This window comes from Sinocyclocheilus anshuiensis, unplaced genomic scaffold (assembly GCF_001515605.1).
Source record: "Sinocyclocheilus anshuiensis isolate Anshui unplaced genomic scaffold, SAMN03320099.WGS_v1.1 scaffold553, whole genome shotgun sequence".
Lineage (NCBI taxonomy): Eukaryota > Metazoa > Chordata > Actinopteri > Cypriniformes > Cyprinidae > Sinocyclocheilus > Sinocyclocheilus anshuiensis.
The window spans coordinates 2954087-2980903 of NW_015539821.1; the positions used below are offsets into that span (position 1 = coordinate 2954087).

The following is a 26817-nucleotide window of genomic DNA, read 5'->3' on the forward strand; positions in this document are numbered from 1 at the left end:
CTCTCCTCCAAATGGGATTCCATGGTGGACCTGATGCTATGTTGTGAAAGAGAGAGGAGGAAGGGTGTTCAGTGGTGTGGTTTAGGATCAACAGTTAGCATTGGATTCTATTGTTCTCAGCAGACGCATTCCTTTTCATTCTGACCAGCTGCCTGCTCAGTAGGTGACCAGAGCAGGGCACACTGACAGATGGGAGCCTGTAGGGGTCAAAGTGTGCCTCTGTTGGGTCTGAAAGCCCACAGGTCTCCAGGGAATGACTAGGTCTGGGAGGTCTGCATTGTTGTGATTGAAAGTCCCCTTTCTGAGTAAAAACTTAAGACCCTCATGTCGCTTTGTGTTGTAGTACTTGGTACTAAATGCTATAGGATCTTTTTAGATGTATTTGCTTTGGATGCCAGAACATTTCCTGACTTTTTATTTTAAGAACAATTACCCTGAACAATTTGACATTTAATTGTACAACATTCAGGATTGGATTAATGTTTACAATCACAAACCAGATTTCAAAAGTTATACGTTTCATTATAATTCAATTTTAAAATGAATTACTATAGTTATTTAAAATACTTGACTGGAATGTTGCTGTATATTTTTCTATAATGTTTGTCATATAACTCTGTGGTTTCATATTACAAATTAATTTTCAAATCAGTATTTCATGTCCATTTATTTATTTGTTTGTTAATTAGCTGATGATGCTGTGAAGGTTTGAAGGTATTTTGTGATAATGACTGACTGACATCACATTCTACCTTTTAAACTTTACATTTAAAAAGTCAAATGTCAGACATCTGTGAAAAATGGTCAGGCCTACTTTGCCTTTTGTGGACAGTTTGCCTCATCAAAACCCACCCAGAGTCCAGAAGGCTGCAGTCCAGACGGCTGGAATGCTGGATAAATTATATAAAAATATTAAAAAAATAAGATCAGTTCTTACTCCCAGTGCGGAGCGAAGCCCTCTTCAACAGTGCTGTTGGTCTTGAGCTGAAGGATTTCATGTAGCTCCAAAGAGAAGAGGTCAGTATCTGTGAGCCCAAGGAAAACCTTCACCTGCATTCTTTCCTCTGAAGTCAGTTTATCTCTGAAGTCTTTGGACAGTCGCTGGAATGGATCCTGCAAAATTGTGCATTGAAAGATTTAAAGTAAATGACAGAAATCAGAATATACCTGACCAATAAAGATGCAAACATCATGAATATGTTCTGGGATGACGTTTAAACGATGTCTTAACGTATTATTTAACTGAGCAATATTGTCCAGCTATTCAGAAAAGCTTGGGTTAAAAGTCTTTGAACTGTTGGTGGCACACGCTCTCTTGTTAAAGCTTGGCACACTCTGACCAACACTTTCCCTTGGATTTACAACCCTCATATGTCCACTCTCTCTGTTGTTTAGGATCAATCAGAGGAGGTCAACAGAGGTCAGTAGTAATGGGGTCAGTTTAGTAACAGGCTAAATAGCTGAACAGAAGGAGGGAATTAGAAATTAGCTACATGTACAAGGAATGCTCTGTGAAAACATTTATTCTGTCTTAAGTTATTCATGCATACACTACCATTCAAAAGTTTGGGGTAAATAAGATTATTATTATTATTTTATGTTTTGGAAAGAAGTCTTTTATGCTCATCAAGGCTGCATTTATTTGATCAAAAATACAATAAAAACAATGAAATATTGTGAAACGGTAATATTGTAAAATATTATTATTATTTAAAAGAACTATTTTCTATATTTTAAATTGTAATTTATTCCTGCAATCGCAAAGCTGAATTTTTAGCAGTCATTACTCCATTCTTCAGTAACACAAAATCTTTCAGAAGTGATTTGAATATGCTGATTTTGTGCTTAAAAAAACATTTTTATTATTATCAATGTTGAAAAACAGTGCTGCTTAATATTTTTTTGTGGAAACCATGATGCAGTTTTATCAGTATTTTTTTTAATTTAATTTTTCAAAAGATAAACATTTATTTGAAACAGAAATCTTTTGTAACATAAATGTCTTAACTGTCACTTTCATAATAATTGAATGTGTTCTTGCTGAATAAATAATAATGAAGCATGCATCCTTTAGGCTCAATGTAAAATTAAGTAGAGTCTAGTGAGAGAAGAAGAAAACAAATCCTAGAAATTGGAACGTAATTACTTAAGAGTTTAGATACATAGATACTATGTGATTGGTATTAATGATATACAGTACTATATGTCACAAAAGCTGAATGTCAAATTACCTGTCCTTTCCTCATCATCTGTTCACTCTTCCAGCAGGTAAGGAGCTGCCATGTGGCTGTGCACTGACTAAGCCGGTTCTCTTTTAAAGCCTGAAACCAAGCAGCGTGGAATCAAATTACAGAAGCAGACAGATTATATACGCTGATAGTAGTGGCAAAATAGCTGCTTGGTTAAATTCGCTTTTAGTTGCTACTTTAAACACATGCCTCACCCCAGCTATGGTGCTTGAGATGTGTTGGTCCATTTTCAAGGAGTCTGTCAGATAGGACAGCAGCAGAACTTGTGGGTCTCCACCGGTTTTACCTAGGAAACGAAGCCCAATCTCCACAGCATAAACTGCGTCACACACATCAGTGAATGAACGTAGCATTGATCTCATGGAGCTGAGCACAGAGGCCTTGAGTGCTTCCTGTAAATCAGAAAGAAAAAATGAGGCTTCCTTAAGAAGAAAATGTATTCAATTGAATAAATATATAAATAATTATAGATTATATTTCTACTGTATGTCACCAATAAACAAGAAGCATTTGCTCCACCGAGACCTACTGTTAGTAAACTGAATGAAGTGCAAAGACACTGAAGAAAATTACCTGAGGCATTTTGGCTCTGACTTCATTGAGGACTTCTATAAAATTCTGATGGTGTCTTCTTAGATATTTATCAGTGTCCTGCATGAAATTTTTAATTATGAGTTCCCACTGTAGTAACTAATGAATCTGGTCATATATTTAACACTAGTATGATAATAAGTTTTAAAATGTGTAGACTCACTGTTTGAATACGTGGTTTGCCTGCAAAAAATCGTCTGCTGAGTTCTCTCTCAATAGCCTTATGATCATTGGAGCTCACTGTTTGCTGACCCTTCTCTAGTTTGTAATGGCAGTTAGCTAACACCAGGGGGAGCAACTCCTTCTCTGGGTGACACAGGGCAAGTTGGCTCTTGGACAGTGCTGCCAGTGGCACTTTATAGTCACTGTAAGAGGAAATGCAACCATCTGACATGCAAACAATTTTGAAACACAAATGTGGCAGTAAAGACATTTATAATGTTACAAAAAAACGATTTCAAATAAATACTTTTCCTTTGATCTTTCTATTCAAAGAATTATCATATGGTTTCCACAAAAGTATTAAGCATCACCATTTTTAAACTGTGATAATAAGAAATATTATATTAGATATTAGAATGATTTCTGAAGGACTGGAGTAATGGCTGCTGAAAATTCAGCTTTGCATCACAGGAATAAATTACATTATAAAATATATTAAAATAGAAAATAGTTATTTTAAACTGCAATACTTCACAATATTACTGTATTTTTGATCAAATTCTAAACTTGGTGAGCATAAGAGACTTAAAACAAAAATCTTACCAACCCCAAAATTTTGAACAATAGTGTATACTCCTATTGAAATACACACCTGTCTTCCTGGTGACAGAGTTTTCTGGCTTCTCGCACAAGACTGTTGTGGGTCTCAGACAGGAGATCTACGATTGCGTGGAGACATGATCCTGGTCCGTGACGACTCAGGGAGAGAAACTGCCCAGAGCTTTCCTTAGTTATGTCTTTTTCACAAAGTGTAGGATCCAAACCCAAAGAAGCTAAAATAATGAAACAATATCACTATAATGTAATGTTATAATGACTAAACTCACTTGTATTATTTAACCTTTTTAATTTGGTTTTAAGAGTTTTTTTATTTAATCAGTATAGAATTTTAAATATTGTCCATTTAGCGGTTTACAATGGCCCGTTTAATAATTATCATGGACTCACATGAAACACATAATGATAAACCCTGAATGAACTGCAAGTTGTTTTGGATCTTGCAACATCTTGCAAATTCCACATGTATACCTCTACCAACTTACCGTTATTGGATATTTCCATTCTGAGTTGGTTCCACACCTTCATGAAGATCTCTACTCTTTCCGACAATAATTTCCTCTGATGGCCTATTTTCAGTAACATAAATTAGAGTAAAGTGATATTACATATATACAAAAATAAATCAACTAGTTATCTCCAGTGAGTATAAGTGTGACAGACCAGCAGGAATGCATTGCAGCAGTGAAGCGATGGTGTGGGTCTGGTTCTCAGAGCCTGGAGGAAGCACTTTTATTAGATCCGACAACAGAGCAGCAAGCGCCGGCAAATGGATCAACTGTCTTATGCAGTGCACCTGATAAACACAATCACACACATATGGATATACTGTAAGTTTGGGAACATGCTTAAAGTCAATATGAAACCGTGTGCTCAACTTCCGTAACGTGACACAAAGGCCTTTATAATTGTTTTATATGCTTTAAGTGAACGAACCTTATTGATAAAAAGGGTGAGCAGGGGTGCTTGACTCTGGTTTATTTGCTGTGAGAAGCTTTCCACCGTTAGGACAGGTGAGGGGCTCCAGAAGGCAGAGTGGTGGGTGGGGCAGTTAGTGGGGAGATGAAGGATTTTTTGAGGGTCTCCCCTCAGCACCCTCATCAGGGGACTGTTAGAAAGGTGGTTATCAGCTGCAATCAGATCCTGTGCTCTGCCCAATGTCCTTTCCAAATCCTAAAAAAAAAGAGACAAAGGTTGACTGATGCAATTATATGCATTCAGTGTGGTTATATGGCTGAATTTTTACTTATTTGTGTTTTTCAAAGAAACGATTTAAATGTATCCCATTCTTTTCAAATGGTTCACACACTCCTGATATTCAGCAGTATCAAGACTGACCTGTAAAACAGGACTGATGGCAGTTTTACAGACTGTGGTCTCCCACTGCTCTCTGTACTTGCGTGTTGACAGACCCACACCGGCACCTGGCGAAGAGAAAAAAATATCAAACATAGGTTTTCTGGTTGTGCAGTTCATTGTGTTGTTGTTACGGTTAACTTAAACTAAACTAAAAATTATTTTCAGTCATTAAAAAGCTGAAATATAATAAAATGTTAATATTCAATGAAAAACAAACAAATATAGGACATATTGCTGTGGCAACTCACTGAAATAAATATGTTTAAGTTGAAGTACTAAAATTACTATAACAAAAAAATGGAATACAGTAAATTAAAGCTATATAAATATCAAAAAAGAAAGAAAGAAAGAAAGGACAAAAGCATGTAACAAAATTACTAAAACTTATTTAAACTAAAAAAAAGATCATTCAAAATATTTATAAATACCACAACAGTATATAAAAATACTAAAATAACAATGAATTCTGTTCACATGTTATGCTCTTCTCTGTTAATATTATATAAATAAAATGCATGCAACACTATGGAAAGTTCAAGCAGGTTTAACTTTAGTCAAGATTAAAGGATACCTGAGGTGGTCTGTAGAAACCTGCTGAAGATTAGATGAATTATAATGGCAGAGTCATCCAAGTTAAGATTTAAAGTCTTCCCAAGGACCTCCATGTCCTTCTCAAGATGTTGCCAGAGGAACTCATAGACATCATTAACATTTGGATGGATCATATCTCTGATGCCTTGTGAAGAACCAAGCCCTTTAGAAAACAGTACTTTTATTCTCTAACACTAGTGGCCCACTAACTGAATTTCAGTAGTTGGCATTATAAAGATAACTGCTCAAAAAACAAATGGAGTTGGCATGCACTTTATCAGCAGGTAATAAGCAAACTTTCAGGGTTCCTTCAAACCTTTTTACCTGTTGGTGGTGAATGGCCCCTTGCAACATGGCCAGGTGAAGACAGAGACGGAGGAGACAGGACTGTGCTGAAGTGTGATTCCTGTTTGGGGCTTCAGACCGGTTTTCAGCATTTCCCAGTATATGTCCAGGTCGTGTCATGTCAGGGATTCCATGAGCTTCAATAAAACCTTCAACTGGTTTATGATTCTGGCCTCCTATACGGACTCCACAAGTGGCACAATTTGACAATTTCATTGGTTTGCCACACTAAATAAGTGGAGAAAAATCAACGATCATAATCAGTTTCACAGAAAATAATGCCAGTTCATTCAAATAAAAGTGAAAGAAAATAAATCTCACCTCTCCTACAAAGCATGCATGTTTGTTAGAACACACTGTAAAGTAGGGAAGAAAGACCAAATCTGTTATGCAGGTGGCATTTAAGGAAATATTTTTATTTTCACTTCATGCACAAGTCACACTCACAGTACATCTTCAGGTTTTCCTCTCCAGTGAGCCACTGCTGGGCCTCACTGGTATGGTCATCAGGCATTGTGGGTAGGAAGGCTCCCTAAGGATGAGTAGAGAAACATAGCTATTTTAAAAATCAGCACGATCAATTCAAAACCCCCAGTGCATCAACATGATGCAAAAAGAAGAGTGTGAGCATAAAATCAAATGCAAATCACTCTAAACCAGGGGTCTCCAAACTCAGTGCTGGACGGCCGGTGTCCTGCAGAGTTTATCTCCAACCCTAATTAAACACACCTGAACCAGCTAATCAAGGTCTTACTAGGCATTCTAGAAACTTCCAGGGAGGTGTGTTGAGGCAAGTTGGAGCTAAACTCTGCAGGAGGACACCATCCTTCCAGGACCGAGTTTGGAGACCCCTGCTCTAAATTCACTCCAAACATGTGTATTATTCATTAAGAAGCCCTTACTGTCATGTTCTGAGGTTGAGAGGCAATATTGAAGAGGGGACTCAGCAGCCTGTTCCCACTGTAAAACACTGCGCTCGCATGCACCAGGAGCTCCAGTACAGGACGACGCTTAGCAGGTACACCTGCACTGAGACTCAGGTAAGATCCTGGACCTCCAATCTCATTGGATAACAGAGCAGTGCAGAGCTCTCTGGCATGTCCTGTGATGTTTTCTCTAATAACGTCCTCCAAGAGTCTGATCTGTTGAGAAAGAGAAAAATGTTTAGGTCTGCCAGGCTGAGTGCTTTGCCTAATTTTCTGAATCTCATAAAGTAAAAGCATTTATGCTCAAACATGTTACTATTGCAGGTTGGATGAAGTTCTGATGGAGATCAGAACGATACTTATGTGAATTAAATATTTATAAATATGTAAAACTATGTTGTCATCTCAAATTTAGTCCTACACGGATTCTGAATTCTGGATGTTCACTAGTGATTAATAAAATCATAAAACCTAACCAACTCTTACCTGTGCCTGAGGATATATAGCTCTTTCAGGTGACATGAAGCGACAGGTGACCTGCCTGAACACAGCTAGAGTCAGCAGGACGTTTTTCAAAGGGCCTGAACCACTTGTTGCCTGAAAAAAAAAATTAATTGATCAAATGTGACAGTAACATTTCTATTTCAAATATATGCTGTTATTTTGGACTTTCTATTCATCAAAGAAAAACAAAAAACAAACATATAACAGTTTCCATTAGGGGTGGGCGATATGCCAAAAATATCATATCACAATTTTTTTCTGAAAAACCCCAATTCACGATTTTATCACAATTCTTTGTCATGTTGCTTTTACTATTTTGCAAGTAGTCTAAAAACAAACCTTACAAGGTAACAAAATATAAAATAAAAAAAGAATGGCGGACATCTAGGCCAAAGTGGGCGAAGATAAAAATCTTTGTCATTATTTTATCTTTGTTACTAAAAAATAAGAACAAAGATAGACATTACAAATACACATAATATACAAATAAAACAAGCAGTGCTTAATTTTTCAGTCACAGTAGGTATATTTAGCAGTAGCATTCAATAAACTGAATGAGCAAATATAAAAATAAAGCATATATTCTTCACTGTATAAATTATACATTGATTCTTAGTAAAGCAACTGTATTAATGTTCATCAGTCAAGTGATTATTCTCTTTGTTTTGTTGTTTTATTAACATTAAATGAGATGAGTTACATGAGTTCACCCAAAAATGAAAAATTGTTGTTTTAAACCTGAAAGAGTTTTTTTTTCTGTTGAACATAAAAGTTATTTTCAAGACTGTTGGTAACCAAACAGTTGTTGGACTCCAGTGGCTTCCATAGTATTTTTTTTCTTCCTACTATCAAAGTCAATGGGGACAATTGTTTGGTAACCCACATGCTCAGCACAAGAAAGAAATTAATACAGGTTTGGGACAACATGATTTCAGACATGAAAGATAACTTAGTCCAGTAATCAGGCGTTGTTTGATGGGCTTTTTAGTGCATGTGCTTCAGGTATATGCACTCAGAAAAGGTGCATGTCAGAACAGCACGCGAATGAAATGTTTAACCGGCATGGCTTTAAAGCACATGGAAATAATGTACTTTTGTGATTGCGAATAAATGCAGTGTCCTGTGAGTGTAACTCTGCCGCTGAGTTAACATTTGATGTGAATGTATGTCATGTTGTACAGTATATTGAGACAGAGGCACCAGAACTGCAACTGAATGTGCGCTGTAGCACGATACTACGATATTTCTTCAAAAGCAGATGGTGGAGACATTTTAATCATTCACGATCAAAAATCGTGAGTTACAGTTTCCATAAAAATGTTAAGCGGCACAACTGTTTTCAACATTGATACTAATAAAAAATGTTTCTTAAGAACCAAATCAGTACATTAGAATGAATTCTGGATCATGTGACATTAAAGACTGAAGTAATGGCTGCTGAAAATTCAGTTTTTGTGTGTGTGTTGTTTATTTAATACAGATGTAGACTCTGACCCGTAGTGCTTCTTTGAGGCCATTTGTTGTGCCTTCTTGCACTGCTTCTCCCACTCCATCTCTAAGAGTACGGTATGACTGACCACAACACAAGAAACGATCCACCTCTGCAGGAATCAACCTCTGTAGAAGAGAAAACAAACAACAATGATCATAGAGCAGCTACTTTTTATTTAAAAATATATATTTTTTTAACCCACAAACTCAATTTTATAAATTATCTGCAATATTATAAACACCCTAAACACAACATCATTTGAATGGCCGTACATGAAGCTGTAGCATCTTTGCAGGGAAGATCCATTCATAATCAGTGCTGCTGATCAGTGCTTGCAGACAGTCCATGCCAGCATGCCTGTTGAGTGCTCGAAGCAAGTAAACTCTGTACCAGTCATTGTTACCGTATTCACACACAGCCTTCACCTGCTCCAAAAGCTTTAGCTCAGCTTCCTCAAAATTGTCTGAAAGACACCAAACATATGGAAAGGTTGCAGAATAAAACATAAAAAGACATGTTATTAATTTAAGCAATATACTGTAACTGCCATGAATTGGTCAGACCAGAAGCTCCTCGTACCGGTTCTTTTGCCGATAATTCTGGACAGGATACAGGCAGCAGAGTCCAGACACATTCTGAGGCGAGCCATAGACAGCAGAAACTCAGCTGGGTCGTTCTGTCTGGAAGGTGTCTGTTTACGAGCCAGTTGGCTAAGGAAGTTTGAATTCTCCTTCAGATGTCTATCATCTCCATTTAATCCAGAACAAAACAGGGAATCCTGGATAAACAACAAATCTGCTTTTAGAAACAAACATGCAGATTTTAAATAATAATTCATGTGGCTGAAAGTGGAATACAACTGTTGATGATTATACCTCGTAAAAAATGACAAAAGTTTGTAGTGCATTGCTAAGCATTTGCTAAGATACTTTGGACGGTTGCTAAGATCTTGCTAGGTACTTGCTTAATGACCCAAAACAAAAGTCTCGCCGTATGGCTAGGAATCATGGGATTTTTCACCCCTTTTTTGTCCACCAGACAAAAATCCTAAGTATAATCACACTTGATGTACCATTCATGTCTGTGGTACAAAATGGGTTAAGCGCCAAAGTTTGTACTTAAAACAGCGCAATAGTAAAAGTGATACTTGGCTCAGCAAGCACTATTATTGAGTGAATACATGGTGCAAAGACGCCTGGGCTACTTGATTATGACACACCTGGAAACAGTTAACAAAGAGCCGGTAGAGTTCAGATCTGTCCTCTTGGTCCAGAAGCTTGTTCTCCAGGTTTTCTAAGTGCTTTTGTATATGCTTCTTTACCTGTTTGAAGCTGAAGAGATTATCTTATTACAAAATGTTCTTGATTAGTGTAAAGGCCAATTCACACTGCACCGACAGACGCCTGTAATCTGACAAAAGCCAACTGAACATGTTCAATTGCCTAAAACAAGTGCCAACCAATGTCAACAGACGTGACAAACCCCAACGAAGTGTCTGTTGCCGTTGGTCAGCGTCTGTCGGTGCAATGTGAATTAGCCTTAAGCAAAACTCTCAAGACTCACTTCATAAAGCCAATACTGTATATTTAAAGTCATAAACAAAAGGTCACATGCCTGGATGTGGTAATGTGTGTGTATGTGTTGTCTGTATTGCAGCACCTGTATTGCAGAAGAAGTTTCGGCAGCACAGAGCGCACCACAGGGCTCTGGTCAACACACTCCAGGAATGGGGTGAGCTCTCTGGTCTTATAAACATCTCCTGTAATATATACAGACATGTAAACATAAACATAAAAAGCAAATTATAGAGTAAATTGCTCTTTCTAGATCTTTTCAGTTCGATTATTAGATAATTAGGTTGAATGATTCGCTCTCAAACTCGATGATCTGTTCAATGCAGATTATTATGACTTAAATTTTGGCCTGTTCATCCCACTAAGCTATTGTATGATTTCAGAAGACTTGAAATATAGAATGCAAGTCGCATGAACCAGTGATGTGATATTTTAATTCTAAATGTACGTCCTTTTTGAAATTCTTGTTCTCATTTATTGTAATTGCACTGAAATTGACAACCATGTACAGAAATTTCATTTCGCGATGAAATATTCCACAAGGAAATCCACCCGCCTTGTGCTGAAATAAGGAGAGAGAAAAGCAGTTCCACCAGGTCCTCTGATGGATCTTGATCATCAGTCAGACAGAAACGAGAAACCACCTCCAGAAAAAAGGCATTACAGCATTTTCTTATTTCTTTATGCTGCTTCAGGGCTAAGCTGTAATAGATACAAAATTAGACATTACAGCCAAACAAATCAACCACAGTAAAGAAGCTAATTGTTCATTGTACACCCATTCGGTCTAAATGGATATCTGAAGTTACCAAGAACAAAGAATTTAACTCACTCTATGGCTGTGGAGACAGTGGGACGGTAGTTGTTCGACAGAGGTGATCTGCATATGGGACAGAAGTCCGCTCCTTCTCTCTCTGTAGATCTTCTCAGACAGGACAGACAAAACACATGCTCACAAGGAAGCGCAGCGGGCTCTGACAGATCTGATAGACAGACAAAGCACTTCACACCATATCTGTGAAGAAAAAGTATACAGAAAATGAGTAAGTAATCAAAGTGTTTATTGTTGGAATAGCACAAGCTAAACAAAGAAATACTGAAATCCTTAACTATCATTAATATTTGTATTAAAACAGTACCGTCAACAACAAAAAAAAAACATTCAGTTATTCTTAGTCAATAAACTGCCATTTTAAAATAAAATTAATATTATCACATGGTTTAAAATAAAATCAATCATATCCTATAATATTATACAGCTCAATTCAAGTATACCGCAGTTCTCTGCTGATGGATTCCTCGTGATAATCATTGAGTATGCGGATGATTTGCTGAAGATTGTCTTTGCTCCTCAAATCAGTAGACCGTTCCATTAGCTGTGAGAGAGGAAATATAAGCAGCATGTATTCTAAGGACGTTTGGGGTTTTAAACTCATCCTTGCTTTAATGCAGCATCTATCCTGATCAAATTTGCACATATTTTACCATCATACAGGTGCATCTCAATAAATTAGAATGTCGTGGAAAAGTTCATTTATTTCAGTAATTCAACTCAAATTGTGAAAATGAAGTTTTCCATGACATTCTAATTTATTGAGATGCACCTGTACTATAGTCTCATTATGAAATGAGGGGCCTACAAAGGTTTCCTGTACACCAATGTCTCCTACAAATGTAATGAACAGAGCAGACAAAAATTCGAGACTCACCCCATGTAACTGACTGCAGAGTTTCAGAGTCAGTGCTTTAATCTGTTCATCTCCGACTTTCATCTTGATGACCACCTTTTCAATGAAAGCAGCCACTAGCAGCATCCCCTGCCACACCGACCTAAGGAAATAAAAGATTTGTGTAAGAAATTATGTGATATGACCATTTTGTTAATATGAAATCATGTTTTCAAATGATTCTATTTTCTAAATCTGCAACATTCTTCATAGCTCACTTTATAGTGTCCAGGTGTTTGAGACAGCCATGGCTGCAGAGGGCACTGTAGCCAGGACTAAGCACTCTCTCTAAACATGGCTGAAGTTGCTCAACTCTTTGCAAGAAGGTCTGGCATTCAGATATTGATGATACTGGTAGGAGCTTTGTTTCTTCAACACAGATACCAACAGCTAGAATGTCCTCACACTGTCATAAACAGAACAACAAGACAAATCTCTTTAAACTCATCTAAATATTGTTTCATTAGTATATTGTTTATTTGCATCCCCATTAGCTTCCACAAAGTGGTTGCTAATCTTCCTGGGGTCCACAAATCTGTACAAAATAGCAAAAATCATACAAATAATTAAAATAAAAATGAAAATAAAAATACACTAATCCCATCACAAAACTATACCTATACACCTTAGCAATGAAGTATAGTATTGAGTATAAATGAAGTATGGAGTATAATGACTGCACATACTGGTCACTTATTTACTGGTAGTTATTTTGCTACATAACTGTAGTTTAAATAGGCACTGGAATCTATCACCAGCATGTGATGACTAACTAAAAAGTTTTACTGGTGAACAGCATAAGACTGAAATAAGTCATTCTAAATCAACATGGAAATTCATGTTGCACTCCTGCTCCTCACCATATCAGGGCTCTCTCTCTTTAATCTTTCTCGTTGGATGATGCAGACCAGTTGTGGGTTGACCTGAAGGGCATGGGCTAATGTGTCAAGGCGTGGGCTGTAGATCTGAGCTGCGGCAAGGATCCATGATGGAGAGAGATCAGGAGTTACTGACATCTCCATCTGCAGAGCAAACACACAACCCCGCACTGCACTACGAAATACCTGTAAGAAAATGCACACACACCCATAGACACCCACATTAGAACACTAAACATGAGATTGTGAAAATAAATGTTCAGACTGATAAAACCTATCTATCTTACCCCATGCTCTTCCTCAGAGTGGATTTTGAATGACAGAAGGACATAATCGGTCAAGTAGCGCTGACCCAACTCGACTTTCTCTTCCTCTGAGAGTTTCTGAATATAGCTGCCCAGTCCACTGCCTGATACAGCACTAACAAACTGCTGAATCCTCGCATTGCTGCCTTGCTCAGAGTCTGAGAGAAAATGCAAAAACATGGAGTAGCTGCAGATGTTTTATGTACAAGATGTTTTATGTACAAGAAGTGAATGTAGTATCTGGTTAGCTAACTGGCCAACTGTAGTCAAACACAAAACAAAAGACCTCACCTCGCACAAATTCTGATTCCTCCCACAAACTCTGGCAGTATGTTTTTATCAGCCAGCTAAAAGGGGCAGCACAAGGCCATTCTACTTCTCCAATAAACAGGTGACACTGCACATTAATCTCCTGATCTGGAGCGCTAAAAGAAGAAATCCATCTTATCAGTTACAGTTGGATATTTAAAAGCATTTAATGCCTCATTTAATCATAAGCAGGTTTCATATATTTAGAGATACCTGGCATTTTGTGAAAGGTTTAGGTCAAGGAGCTGTTGATCTTCAAAGATATTCAGCCAGAACTGGGCCAGACCCTCACTGAGCCCTTCTCCATACTGTAGGTACAAGTTGCGGTCTCTGTCCAACACTTCTAAAACTCGGGCAAACACTGGGGTCAAAACACCCCGTAGGTTGCGCCACAAAGTGTGCCTGAACAAACACAGAAATGTTTTGCTAGCTTGTTAGTCATCTCTAATCTACGGCTGATGAAGTTTGAGATTATTTTAAAGGCCTTGTGCAAGGCTTACAAATAACAATTCTGTAATTTTATTCCCAGTTCAAAGTAGTTCCACACCATTATTTTTTCCACACAAGTTTTAATTATCTGAGATTTTTATCTGACCCTTTCTGATTAACATAATAAAATCTGCACTAAGCACTGGCTGTTTTTAAACATCTGAGATAGATAGAGATAATGCTAGTTGCATTACAGTACTGGAGTACCTAAGTGTTCCACCTTCCTGCAGAGCTTCACGGTTCTTTGCCACTTTATAAACCCAGTCTTCTGCATTAGGAATTATTTCCTCCTTCTGCATCAGTGCAAACACCAGCCTCCTTAGCAACACTTTCTGGAACCGTACTTAAAATACAAATGCACAAACATTTTTTCAATGGTATTTTACATACACAGTACAGGGGCTTAATTGTGACAACAATGGACATAAAACCAGCTGACCTCCTATTCGCCCAGGGTCACCTCTCAGAAGGCCAAGCAACATGTTCATGCGCTCCATACTCCTGGAGGTTTTTTTGCCTGTATCTCTCAGCAATGAAACAGCTTTCTGGGTGCAGGATCTCAATAGAGACAAACTGTGTAGATGCACTAAATCTCCCTGACAACCAATCAAACACAGTATTTCTGTCAGGAGGTATGAAATTATTTTTGATATAGCACATCTCTGATGTATATGTTTAAACCAATCTATTGTGAGCTTAAAGGATTTTACCCTCTCACTTTCTGCTCCACTTGTATCCATTTCCTCTGATTCATTGAAATCTGTATATATATATATAAACATTTTTTTTTTTTAATTCATGAAGAAAATGTGAGTTGTGCTTGTAAAGTTTACAACTACAATACATGGTGTTGCTAGGGTGTTCTAGGTATTTTTAGACCCTAAATATGGCTTGAGTCTTTCCTTCAGTGCAAGTCTGTGGGATTTTTATTGCCCATCAGGTAGAAATTTTAAGATGAATCACTAACACTTTACCTCAACAAGCTGCATGATCTGAAGTATAATTTTATGTTTCAAATGTTTTAATACAAAGGGTTAGGGGATTGTTTAAATGTCCAAGTTGCTGTCAGCTTTTGGTTGTTGGTACCTTACATACCTGACTCGACTTTCTGGGAGATGAGTTTACTTATAGGTATTCCACAAAAAGCCTTAAGATTTAAGCTCATGTCACCGGAATCTCTGAGGTCATCAATATGTGCTGATAGCCAAACTCCTTTAGTAAAAAAGATACTTAAGAATAATTATTTGACAATACCTAAACATACTGCAAATGTTTCACCTGCCAAAAAAACTTACCTCCTTGAAAGCCAATGTACTTGTTGCCACTTGTTCTACATTGTTCCCCAATTCGGGAGAGCTTTGTGATAAACACAGTATAGACGTTGCACTCATCTGACTTTAAGGACAGGATTTCATTCATGGTGCAGTATCTAAGGTAAGAGAAGTCACATAAAATGACATTAAAGATGATTTTGACTCCTGTTATACAGGGTGTTAATAAATTGAAATCTGATTTAACCAGCATTAAAGGGACTTACTTTGCCGAAGCAATAAGTTCATTTTTGCACAATGACTCTTCCATGTCCATCTGAACCAAAAGAATGTACAGAGAAAGTCCAGATTGCCTCAGGAAGGACCTTTGGAAAAAGAGGTACAATGTTTTGAAAATTGTTGACCATTTGTTGTGAAAGGTACTGAATAAAGTCAACAAAAATAATATAAACATTACCGTATCTTGTTGCAAAAAGAAGCTTCTGTGTCAAATTGGTGTAAAGAGAGCAGAAGAAACCGCTCAGTGGACAAATCCAAGGCCGGGGCAAGATTTCTCACATCAGCTTCAGTGAGAAGACTGGAGAACGTGGTTACCTAACAGAAAACATATGCATTGATTTTGCAAGGTAAATTGGTAGATATAACACCATGTCCCGACCAGACGTGACATGATAAGATTCCAGCAACAAACAATTTGTCTGTCCATACGAGACTCAACATAGCTACACGATGCGACAGAATCGATCAAAAATCACAGCCAATCAGAGACACAATCAGCACCTGAGATTATCATCGTCATAGTTTCTATGCTGTTGTGACACAGTGTAAGACATAAAATCAAGTAAACATGCTGCTTAAAAGTCTTACAAGCATTACCTCCAAGAATCTGCTCTTGTCCTGATCATTTTTGTTCAGATGGTTGTCTAATAGGTCTCTGAGAGATTGATGGCTTTGCTGATGGAAATACATTCTCTGAAGTTTGTCTCTCTCCTGATTTCCAAATTCCGAATACTTTAACCTAAGTACCGAGTCTGGTGATGCACAATTCAAGAGAAAGCTTTTGGCAGTTTCATAGACTTCCTCTTCCTCGTCCATGGTTTTGTTTGAGTCTCTTGTCTCTATGTCAACAGGCTCTTCATCCATTTTCACAAGATCAGAAGTATCTCCAAGGTTCTCAATGTCTTCATGAATTTCTGCATTCTGTTGCTCGTTATTCTGTAGCTCGTTGTCAACTTCCACTGAGGTACTCTCTCCTTGTGTCTCATCAGGGAATTTGTTCATTTCCTCTTGAGACTCTGTCATATCTTCATCTTCATCAATGTGATGAGCCTCACTCTCCTTTTTCTTCATGTATACGTCCTTAGCCACATTAATATTAGAGCCCTCTTTACTTTGTTCACTGATCTCATTCTCGTACTTGGGAATGCAATGGAGTTCGTCATTTTGAGCAGCTTTATCATGGCCCCATTTCTGTATTTTCTCTAAAGCCTGCAGAAGTGCACTGGCACAAGCATCCCCATGGAAACCAACAAAGGCATCTGATAAGCTGAAATTTGCTTCAGTAGATTCAGATTGCTGAACTTTTGAGAACTCTTGTGCCCACTGTTTGAGTTTCTCCAAAACAATGGAGTTCGTCATTTTGAGCAGCTTTATCATGGCCCCGTTTCTATATTTTCTCTAAAGCCTGCAGAAGTGCACTGGCACAAGCATCCCCATGGAAACCAACAAAGGCATCTGATAAGCTGAAATTTGCTTCAGTAGATTCAGATTGCTGAACTTTTGAGAACTCTTGTGCCCACTGTTTGAGTTTCTCCAAAACTCTGTGCTGCCAAGGAGTCAAATCTGTACTCCTATCAACTTTGTGTTTCTCCAGTCTGTTTTTAAGTGGAACAGGAAACCTTTTGTAGACTTTTTCCTGGTCCTCCACCACAACCAGTCTGAAGTCTTTGTGAACTCGACACTTTACTCTATGTGAACCAAGTCCCAAGTCAACATAATTCTGTCCACTGAAGCAGACATAGTATTGATTCAAGGCATCATACAGGCTCTCATACAAATTGAGGAGATTCAATAGGATGACAGTTCGACCTGTCTCCATGCATGCCTTTATTCTACTCACATTGCGACATATCTGGGCATACTCCTGGTCTCTGGGAAATCCTGATCCAAAGACAATTTCAGGGCATGTATAGTTCTCCTTGGAGAAAATATGGTGTTGGATAATGTACAAGGCAGCATTGTTAGTTGTGAGCAAAAGAAGGTACCGGCACTCTTTGTCACTGTGGCGGTCAAGATTTTGTTCAATCATTTTCAGTGTACTTGGCCTTTGGACTTCAAAGCTCTGGAAGATATCCCGAAAGTAATCAAGAGGATCAAAATCATCCCTTTGTCCACTGAAGTTTCTCAACACAGCCTCTGCCAATTCACTGTCAGATGGCTCTTGATCTGAACTGTTGACTGTTGCAAACATCATTTTCACCAAGCTGTAATAATCTCGGAGTCCAAAGAACTGTTCACTGTCCGTTTTACAGATGTCTAGGTAGCCCTTTGCTAACTTTGGCAGGAGGTGCTTGATTTTGAGAAGAATGTTATGGGAGGATGAGCAGATTCCTTCGGCTGTCTCTACTAAGTCCTTCTCACTTGGGTCCCAACGGGACACAAAAATACCTCTGTTCATTTTTGCTGGATCGAGAGCCCAGTTTGAGATTCCAACAAATCCAACCTTCATATGTGGCTGTGGGTTATCACTGTCTATGCATCCATCCTCTAGAAGGGGATGCAATGTCTTCAATGGCATCTGAGGAGAGTCCTCTGCAAGTCCTATTTCATCCAGAACAACTACTGACACATACTCATCAAAATTCTTGTCCTTTTGGAAACGGGCACAGTTCCGAAAGGTTCCAATGATTCCTTCAGGGCTTGAGTGAGGGCTGCATTGAAAAGACACCATGTGAACTTCCTTGAATTTCTTGAATATGTCGCAGTGAGAGGCCTGGCGCTGCATTGCATCTGCTATAACAGTCTTAGCAAGCGATTTTGAGCTCCCTGGCTTGCCAACCAGAAAGAGTGGAATTCTCAACTCAATGCAGACCACCATGAGGAAGACATTTTCTTTCAAAGCCAGATTTTTGGCAATTGTATCTCTTGTTTGGATTTTCTCAAGAAAAAAGTCTTGGCATGAAGTTATCTCCTGCTCCAGTGACTCTTTGGAGTTGAACGGAAAAGGAAAGCATTTGCTCATATCCGTTAAGTATGCCCCTTTGTTTTCAAGTGATGGGTAATAGCAAACACCCATGGCAAGCACCAGGCACTTCAAGGTCATCAGCTCAATTTCAATCAAGTGGCATTTTGGAAAAAGATCATCTCTGTGGTTGTAAAACCAAACTAGGACACACATTGATCTCTCCACATCCCTAAGACTTACAAAGCTGCATTCATCTGCTTGTCTACGCATGTATCTTTGAGAGGCAGCCAAAACTTCTGTGATTACACTCTGGCATGCATGGGGCAATTCATGATCTCTCATTTGTTTTTGCACAATTTGACGGATATAAGAGAGTTCTGTTGAATCGCTTAATTGTCCAAAATCCCATACCAGGGGCACCATGCTTGGGGGTAGAGGGTGCACACGGTACACAAGCTGTCTCATGGGAACTTTACCAAGGCGATCCTCTGTTTCTTCAGCTTTCACTCTGTATCCTAGCCCAGCACGCTCCAAGCGGTCAATCATTTTGGGTGTGTGTCTTCTGTATGGATTGCAGGCAGCAATTATTTTCAGACCACAATTTTTCTTCAAAGGGTACCCTTGTACAGTTTTGTCACATAGCACTTCCTTGATGGCAAATATTGCTTCAGTTGTGTTGGCTTCATCAAAAAACAAAACTGTGTCAAGTTCATATTTTTGACGGTTGTTCTGAGCAAGTTCTTCTGCTTCCTGCACCTTCCTATAGATTACCTCAGAAGTAGTACCTCCATGAACTTTGAAGAGTTTCATGTTTTCAACATCTCTGTCTTCACGTTGCAGATCACAGAGAAAGCGTATAAGCCGTGTCTTCCCACAGCCAGTTTCTCCCATGATGATCACTGGAATCTCACATCTGAATCTCATATGAATAGCCAACATCTTCATGGCATTGTCAGTAGTGAGTTCATACGTAGGGTCTGGATCAAATTTTCCTTTTTCCCAGCCTTTTTTGGCACCAACAACAAAGGAAATTTTTCGTATCTTGTCTTCTCTGGACAGGTCATCAAAATTCTCAGAAAGGTTAATTCTTTGTCGCTCAATGTCTGAAAACAGATCTTGTGTCATCACATTTCTCATTAACACTTTGCCACTTCTTGGATCAACTGCATTAAGAATTGTCCCATTTTTCTGCACATGGAATCCTAAGAAAGACATGGTGAAATGGTCTGCATTGAAAAAGATGTATATGTGAGGTTCATTTTCCCATTGTTTTCGAATAGATAGTTTGGCTAGGATATCTTCCTCATTTTCGTTCTCAGAGAAAAAGAAGGGGCTCTCATCAGAGATGTCAATGGAAGGAGAGGCAAAGTCTTGAGCCATGTGAATCATGAATTTTACTATGAAGTCCTTGAAGCCACTTAAATTGTCAGCAAGGAAGTCTGGATCACAGAACAAGGAATTCTCACAGTCCTTAAGCTGCAGGTTAAGGAACCAGGTAAAGTGCTTTATTTCTGCCCATGATGGGTCCTTCAATCCATAGTTTGATAAAAGATGATGGAGACAGTCAACTGGATCACCTTCTACAGATTGAGCTTGATATTTGAAACGATCCAAGTTCACATTCCTGTTGAATCTCTTCAAGTATTGGTAGGGTCTCTGAATGGCCTCACTTTTAAACTCTTCATTATCCATCAATGGATCTAAGGATGTGTAACCCTCTTTTTTTCTCCTGATCTCCAAAGCGTTGACATCTTTAGGAGGTCTGCAGAAGATAGTAGGTAGTGTATGCAAAAACCCATGTGTTATCTGTAAAAAGAAAAAAAATGCAGAAATACAGGTTAATGCCTGTAGCTCAACAATTGTTCAAAGAACAAAAATTTAACAAAATGGAAAAAGTAGGTTTGCACCTCCATCTGGGTTTGACTCTTTTGAACTTGCTGAAATGCTTCAATTGCCACCAAGTGAGCTGCATTTCTCCTCCATATAGTTCCTTTGCTGTCACTAAGACATCCTAGAATGAGTAATTTGAATAGGAATTCCTCCAAGCCATGACACAACTGATGTAAAAAGAAATGTAGTGAGACAAATTATAATGTTATTAGTGACCCATATTTAGTACTGTATATAATAGTGCATGTTATGATATAGCAAAAATGACTAAACATTTTTTAATAAAACATACTGCTGCAGTATCAATGTGCAACAGCACAGGGTCCTGCTCTCTCAGTGGAGCCAGTCTTTCAGACAGGGTTTGGACAAATCCATCCATGTCAATGCAGGGCTCAGTGAGTCTGATTGTTAGACAGGTGGCTCTTGGAAACTCTCTTTTGAACTGCTCAAATAGACGCTTGACATATAGTGACTTTCCTGCACCAAGAATAGGAAAAGATCCAAAGAAAAAGAAAAGAGTATCAGCATAATGTTTGGTAACATTTCACCATATTTAAAGACAACATGAAACGCAACCTATTTTACTTCCAGTGTGACATATTTAATGACAACTTCTTAGGACACATAAATGGTTGGAGGAAAGGGATTTAAAAATAAAAGGGATTCATAACATCAGCCCAGAATATAACGTCGCTTCAGAAGCAATGACGAAGCAGATTATTACAGTTTGATAAAACACTTTTTTTTCCAGTAACATGCACCTTTAATTAATACACAGTCAAGAAAATGCATTAAAAAAGCAAATAGAGTCCATTTTGTTCATGTTGACTTCAATATACAAAAATCTAATACATACCAACAGCTGGACGTTCAGATGAAATCATCCAGACAGAGAGTTCCCTTGGATAGACTTTTGAGTGGGGAGCAAGCTCAGATGGGATACAGAAGTGATGGCCAAGATAGTCTTTAATTCTTTCTGCAGATATACTTAGACCTGTTTGTACTTTATAGTTGCTGAAGAAGGAAGGGACATATCTATCCTGGTTTACAGGACAGACCATCACTAGACGGTAATGAGGCCCAGCACTCCTTTCTAGCATCTCAAAGCATTCCACCAGTGCCACACTCACATCATAAGTCAGTGAACCTGGATTGACCAGAGTGTAAATCTTCTGATGATTGCTTGCAGTGCCTTGGAATCCTAGACATCGGCGCAGGAAGATCTCCACCTCCTCGTCAGTTGTCTCCTCCTGGCACATTAATACCTCATCAGTTGTTGGAAGAGGATGCTGTGGACTCTCTGTGTAAAAAGACAGAGTTGTGCTAATCAATTCCACAACAGGGCACTGGACAAGGTTTGGCCTTCCCTCTTGTAGAATAGGAGGAATCTTGCGTTTGATGTGCATTTGATTCATGGCAGACAGATTGGAGAGGAATCGTCCAAGTGTTTTGACATCCACATGGTGGGTAAGGAACCTGGACATGTTCTCTTTAAATTGCTGCCACAGGTCCTCTAAGCATTCAGTACCAACATCTAGTAAACGTAAGCTCAAAGGCAGGTCAAAATAACTGTTTTGTTCTGATTCCTCTGCTATGTCATCTTGCACCATAGATTCTGTCTCTGTTGCTTTTTCAAAGGCCTCTCTGATGTCATTTAAGGTACAGTGTGGTTTAATAGGAGTCAAAAGATGCCACATTTGTTGTGGCACAGGTTTCCTTTTGATGCTAACACTGTTGATCCATTCACAAAGAAAGACCACTTGTTCTGAAGTGTAATGATTCAGTGTGTAGTACTGAGAGCGTATCTTAGTTAAGTGGTTACACCAGTCTTTATGAAAGTTCTCCAGAGAGCGACACAGTTTCTGAAGCTCCACTTCAACTTCGCCATGATATACAACACACTTGCTCAACAGGGTAAAGCTAACTTGAATGCAGGGTTGATCTTGGTGGTTGCATGTTATCTGTGCCCCCCAGTTTCGAAAGAGCATGTTACCCGATGTGCGCAATTGAAGGAGGATGCGGCCCATCCTCTGGACTCCTTCAAAAACCTACAAGATGAAAACAGAGGTAAGTCTTCACAAAACTAATGCCCATTTCCTTTAATAAACTTATGTAAATATAGAGATCTGGTCTTTTATTGGAACTTTATGTTTTTAGACACCAGTAGTTTAATATTTCTCGCAAAATGCTGGTGAACAATTGTGATAATGGACCCACTTGAGTAAACTTGTTGACTTGCTCTCTTCCATGCTCCCCTTTAGAAGACATAAGCATGAGCTTATTCTGCAGCTCTGAGAGTTCATTAAGATTGTATGTCTTTGCTTGTTCGTTCTTTGTCACCTTCACATAAAAGACATTGTCCAAACCTGTCTACAAACATATCAAAAGAAGAAACTGTTCTGTTACTAAACAGAGGTTCACAAACTCCCCTATTGCACAGAAAGTCTGCTTAATAGAATGCTTTAAGTGATTTAAAGAAACATTTTTGTGGAAATGTAAAAAAAGTCTGACTTTAAGCATTGAAAATGTTATACTAGTGTCTACTCACTTTCCCATTGAAATCTTTAGGCCAACCCACATGATACACGCCTCCAGTGTTGATAGCTGAGGCCATGGACAAAGACGATTGCTCAACAGAGCCATGAGTCTCCCTTAAACCTTTCAGCCAATCCAACCACCGACTGGAGTCTACCTGTATAGAAGATAATATATCGGCAACACTTCTTTAAAAGCATGTATGAACGACAGTGACTTGACAGTTTTAAATTGCATTAGAAATAAGCATAATTTAAGACCTATTAATTGGAAGATTAGAGGGGTACAGAACAATTGAAATTAAATTATTGTATTAGTTAAATGTCTGCAGAAACTAACCAATTTATCCAGGAGTTTCTCATCTTTGTCAAGGGTGTCCCATACTTGCTTAGCACATTTAATAAACTCTTCAAATCCTGCATTTTCTTGTAGTGAGTAAAGCAAAGGGCCGTAGCCCATCACAACAGTCTCGAAACTGGCTAGCCTATCAATATCTGCATCATTCTCTCCAGCAGAAATTGTGGCCAGTTCCATAAAGACTTTCAGGTCCCTTAAACCTAAATGAAACATACTGAATATGAAAAAAAATTTCCACACATCAACACTATAAAACAGACAAATCAAAAAAAATCTTACTTGGAATTTGCGTTTTGACCCATTTGATCAGAGTCTCACTATCCAAGAATGCCCTCAGACAGGCTGTGTGCTGGCGTTTGACATCTGCCAGTTTTTGTCTGGATCTGATGAGGTCATCACTCAGTGAACCCAGAGTGTTTTCTTTGAATGAGTCATCTCTCTATATACAGAAGAATAAAATGTTCACAAATCTAAACAAAAATAGAAACACACTAAATATAATGCAATTACAATAATGATTGGCCTCTTACCACTTGAATCAGGCTATGAATATGGCTGAAGTCTCCTTGTAATCCCAAACTATCTTTTATTTTCAGTATGACCTCAGCAGATTCCGCAGCATGGTAAAGGCGTTTGTATTCCTGAATCTGACTGAGACGATGCTCTGGCCACTTCTCTTCCAGAGACGTATGGCTTTTCAGCATAGTGGCCAACAAAATGAGCTCTTTCTTTAAACAATTTCCTTCACCCCTGTCCCCACACCATTTCAAAGCTTGGTCCACCTCTTTAAAACAAGTTTCTCCAACTGCAATCCGTCGACCAAGTTCGAGGAAGTCAGTGAGACAATGATTCCAGATTCTGTCATGGACTTCTGTAAGGTCTAGAGGACCAGGCATAAAATATTTGGTTGCCTTTTCTTGCCATAAAGATAGCATAATGTTGCTGGTCTTCACTTCATGCATCTCCCGTGCCATGTCTAGGACTAGCAGATCAACATTGTAGAATAGCACTCGCCTTGTGTTGTTTTTGTCAAGATCTTCTTTGGAGAAATATGTCTGCACTTCCACCAGTTTATCCAGAGTTACAGTCTGCAGGTTGGTTTTGACCATGTCTTCAAGGGAAGAAATCTCTGGCACTGAGGCAAAGTCATGACAATTTTAATGCAATTAGTGTAAATACAATTACCAACTTTAGTATTATTCTCATTCAGAAATCATGACATTAATCATGATTTTTTCCCCCCCGTAATTCTATTCATGGCTTTTGTTTTTAACAGTAACAAAAAAAAAAAAATGTTTTAACTTCTTTTCACTGTCAACTTAATACAAAGTAAATAATTTACAGAAAATATTTGAATAATTTGCTTTGTCTCCAGGTAATGCAACAAAATAAATGCCAATTATTTAGTTTTGGAAACACATTGTCTTTATAATATCACACTCTTCTGACACAGTATAAATGGGTCTTTCATCTTCATAGTTTAGGAAGGGGGTCCCTCACAAGGGGTTCGTCATATTTGGGGGTCCCTGGCATAAAAAAAGTTTGAAAACCCCTGTCCTAAGGTAACTTCCTTACCATCTATGACATCAGTAATCTTCCCCAGCATATTAATAAGGTTGGTCATGTACTCCTTCTGTTGTTCAAAGGCTTTCAAGTCATCTTCTCTTTGACTGAGTAGCTCTGACACATTGATTGAGATATTCTCTTCTTTGTTGTTCTTCTTGTCTAATTTCAAAATAAACAAAAAGATGAATAAGCTTGTGTTGAAAGAGACCTCTATACGTTGTAATGATACTAAGTGCATAACACTTACACTGGTTGTAAAGCTTCTGAAATGGACTTTTAGACTTAAAGATGGTCTTAAGGTGGCCCAGGGGTATACTTCCCTGGCAAAGGGTCTGAATTAGAGAACCTAAGAATGATTGACTAGCTGATATTAAACGACTAGCATCATCTTCCAACTTCCACTGATTCCATTTGTCTGTGAAAATGAAACATAAGACACAATGTTAATGAACAACTGCTGCCCATAATGTATTTAGGTATATACATGAAGGATTCTTAAACTGTGTCCAAGTGTTCATTTTCTGTCTGTTCACTTTGTTGTTAACTTGTAAGACCCAGTCACTGCACCTTGAGACAAGAGGAAGTTGATTGCTGACTGTGGGTCCAGTAGACGACCTTCATGATCCTCTCCAAAGCGAGCTGCTGACTCCACAATAATGGAGGACACAACAGGCCATGAAATGGACTTGGTAAAAATATGGTGTAAAAGGTCTCCTTCCTTATTTGCCTGCAAGAAAAAAATACAAAAAGGTACCAGAACAAGATGTACAAGTATTTACAAATACACCAGTGCACTTTTTTTTTTTTTTTTGTAAACAGAAAACAAGAGAATGAGTGACACATATAGTACAACAATACTGCAAAAATAATAAAAAATATAATTCTTTTAGCATGAAAAGTTGACATTACCTGACACTGGTTCTTAACAGCAACCTGACACATCTCTTCGAAACAAGACTGAAGGTTTGCATGACTATTCTCGATAGTCTTTGCTGACATCACCAGACAGCATACAACAATCTTGTCAGTGTTAGACATCTGAAAAACAAAAGGAGGATGGTGACATACATTACGTACAATTTTCAATGTATGTAGGCTACTTATAAAATAAAGTTTTTTTTACACTTTATTTCGATAGTCCACTTTAGACATTCTACTAACTATAAGTAACTTTGTAACTACATGTCAACTAATTCTCATTAATTTGCATCTACATGTCTACTAACTCTCAGAGTAGACTGTTAGGGTAGGTTTAGGGTTAGTAGAATAAGTTGACAAAGAAAGTGTTAGACGATATTAAGCAGTCAGTGTACTAATACTCTACTAACTGCTAGTTGACATGTAGTTGCAAAGTTACTTACTGTTAATAGAATGTCTAAAGTGGACTATCGAAATAAAGTGTTACCAAGTTTTTATCTTACATGGGACAGTCTCTTTCTCAGGTCTCGGTCTAATGAACCCTTCCAGCTTTCAGAGACGCCTGGTACTGAACACTCAATCCCATACAATTCATTCCACAACTACAAAGAAGAATTAACAAAACCAAAAATTACTATTTTACAGTTCCAGTCACCTACCAAGTTCTCTGACCTGTACAAAGACATTTGACTGATAAAGGTTCTAAAAGATACAAATTGACCTCCTGGTGGAATTCAAAGAACAGCGAACAGTGTCTGAAGAAGTTTTGCATTCTTAAAGTCTAGCATAACCTTTAAGTTGATCAGTTGTACTAATTACTACACCTGTATTTCTCTAGGGTAAGAAAATCTGAACTCCTGCATCAGAGGATTGTGTAGCAGCCCATCTCTCCATTTACTGAAATCCATTTGAATGTCATTAAGCATGGACAAAAGCTGATTTTGCTTTTGTTTCATTTCCTCTCCAGCCTGCAAATG

The 26817-nt window shown here is 38.2% G+C and overlaps 1 protein-coding gene across 1 annotated transcript in view; it reads right to left on the minus strand.

Annotated features, from left to right (window-relative positions):
- LOC107684138 (E3 ubiquitin-protein ligase rnf213-beta-like) overlaps positions 1–26817 on the minus strand; it is a 28004-nt gene that overhangs the window by 239 nt on the left and 948 nt on the right. Inside the window, exons 5-57 of the mRNA XM_016480350.1 lie at positions 26665–26808; positions 26344–26442; positions 25832–25960; positions 25490–25649; positions 25170–25337; positions 24932–25081; positions 23887–24491; positions 23636–23795; positions 23339–23556; positions 23013–23156; positions 22682–22834; positions 21321–22512; positions 20757–20941; positions 20482–20631; positions 17177–20380; positions 16267–16980; positions 15848–15984; positions 15657–15755; positions 15415–15548; positions 15215–15331; positions 14830–14879; positions 14559–14715; positions 14327–14462; positions 13844–14032; positions 13613–13746; positions 13304–13479; positions 12999–13202; positions 12357–12544; positions 12121–12241; positions 11687–11787; positions 11244–11426; positions 10968–11113; positions 10497–10596; positions 10057–10168; positions 9417–9615; positions 9110–9300; positions 8840–8962; positions 7328–7438; positions 6818–7057; positions 6363–6447; positions 6237–6271; positions 5895–6143; positions 5551–5716; positions 4959–5044; positions 4557–4793; positions 4284–4416; positions 4106–4189; positions 3655–3835; positions 3004–3205; positions 2823–2900; positions 2444–2641; positions 2232–2321; positions 938–1113 (exon numbers count right to left, since the gene is read on the minus strand). Of these exons, the coding sequence (XP_016335836.1) occupies positions 938–1113; positions 2232–2321; positions 2444–2641; positions 2823–2900; positions 3004–3205; positions 3655–3835; positions 4106–4189; positions 4284–4416; positions 4557–4793; positions 4959–5044; positions 5551–5716; positions 5895–6143; positions 6237–6271; positions 6363–6447; positions 6818–7057; positions 7328–7438; positions 8840–8962; positions 9110–9300; positions 9417–9615; positions 10057–10168; positions 10497–10596; positions 10968–11113; positions 11244–11426; positions 11687–11787; positions 12121–12241; positions 12357–12544; positions 12999–13202; positions 13304–13479; positions 13613–13746; positions 13844–14032; positions 14327–14462; positions 14559–14715; positions 14830–14879; positions 15215–15331; positions 15415–15548; positions 15657–15755; positions 15848–15984; positions 16267–16980; positions 17177–20380; positions 20482–20631; positions 20757–20941; positions 21321–22512; positions 22682–22834; positions 23013–23156; positions 23339–23556; positions 23636–23795; positions 23887–24491; positions 24932–25081; positions 25170–25337; positions 25490–25649; positions 25832–25960; positions 26344–26442; positions 26665–26808 (12923 nt within the window). The remainder of the gene's footprint in view (positions 1–937; positions 1114–2231; positions 2322–2443; positions 2642–2822; positions 2901–3003; positions 3206–3654; positions 3836–4105; positions 4190–4283; positions 4417–4556; positions 4794–4958; positions 5045–5550; positions 5717–5894; positions 6144–6236; positions 6272–6362; positions 6448–6817; positions 7058–7327; positions 7439–8839; positions 8963–9109; positions 9301–9416; positions 9616–10056; positions 10169–10496; positions 10597–10967; positions 11114–11243; positions 11427–11686; positions 11788–12120; positions 12242–12356; positions 12545–12998; positions 13203–13303; positions 13480–13612; positions 13747–13843; positions 14033–14326; positions 14463–14558; positions 14716–14829; positions 14880–15214; positions 15332–15414; positions 15549–15656; positions 15756–15847; positions 15985–16266; positions 16981–17176; positions 20381–20481; positions 20632–20756; positions 20942–21320; positions 22513–22681; positions 22835–23012; positions 23157–23338; positions 23557–23635; positions 23796–23886; positions 24492–24931; positions 25082–25169; positions 25338–25489; positions 25650–25831; positions 25961–26343; positions 26443–26664; positions 26809–26817) is intronic.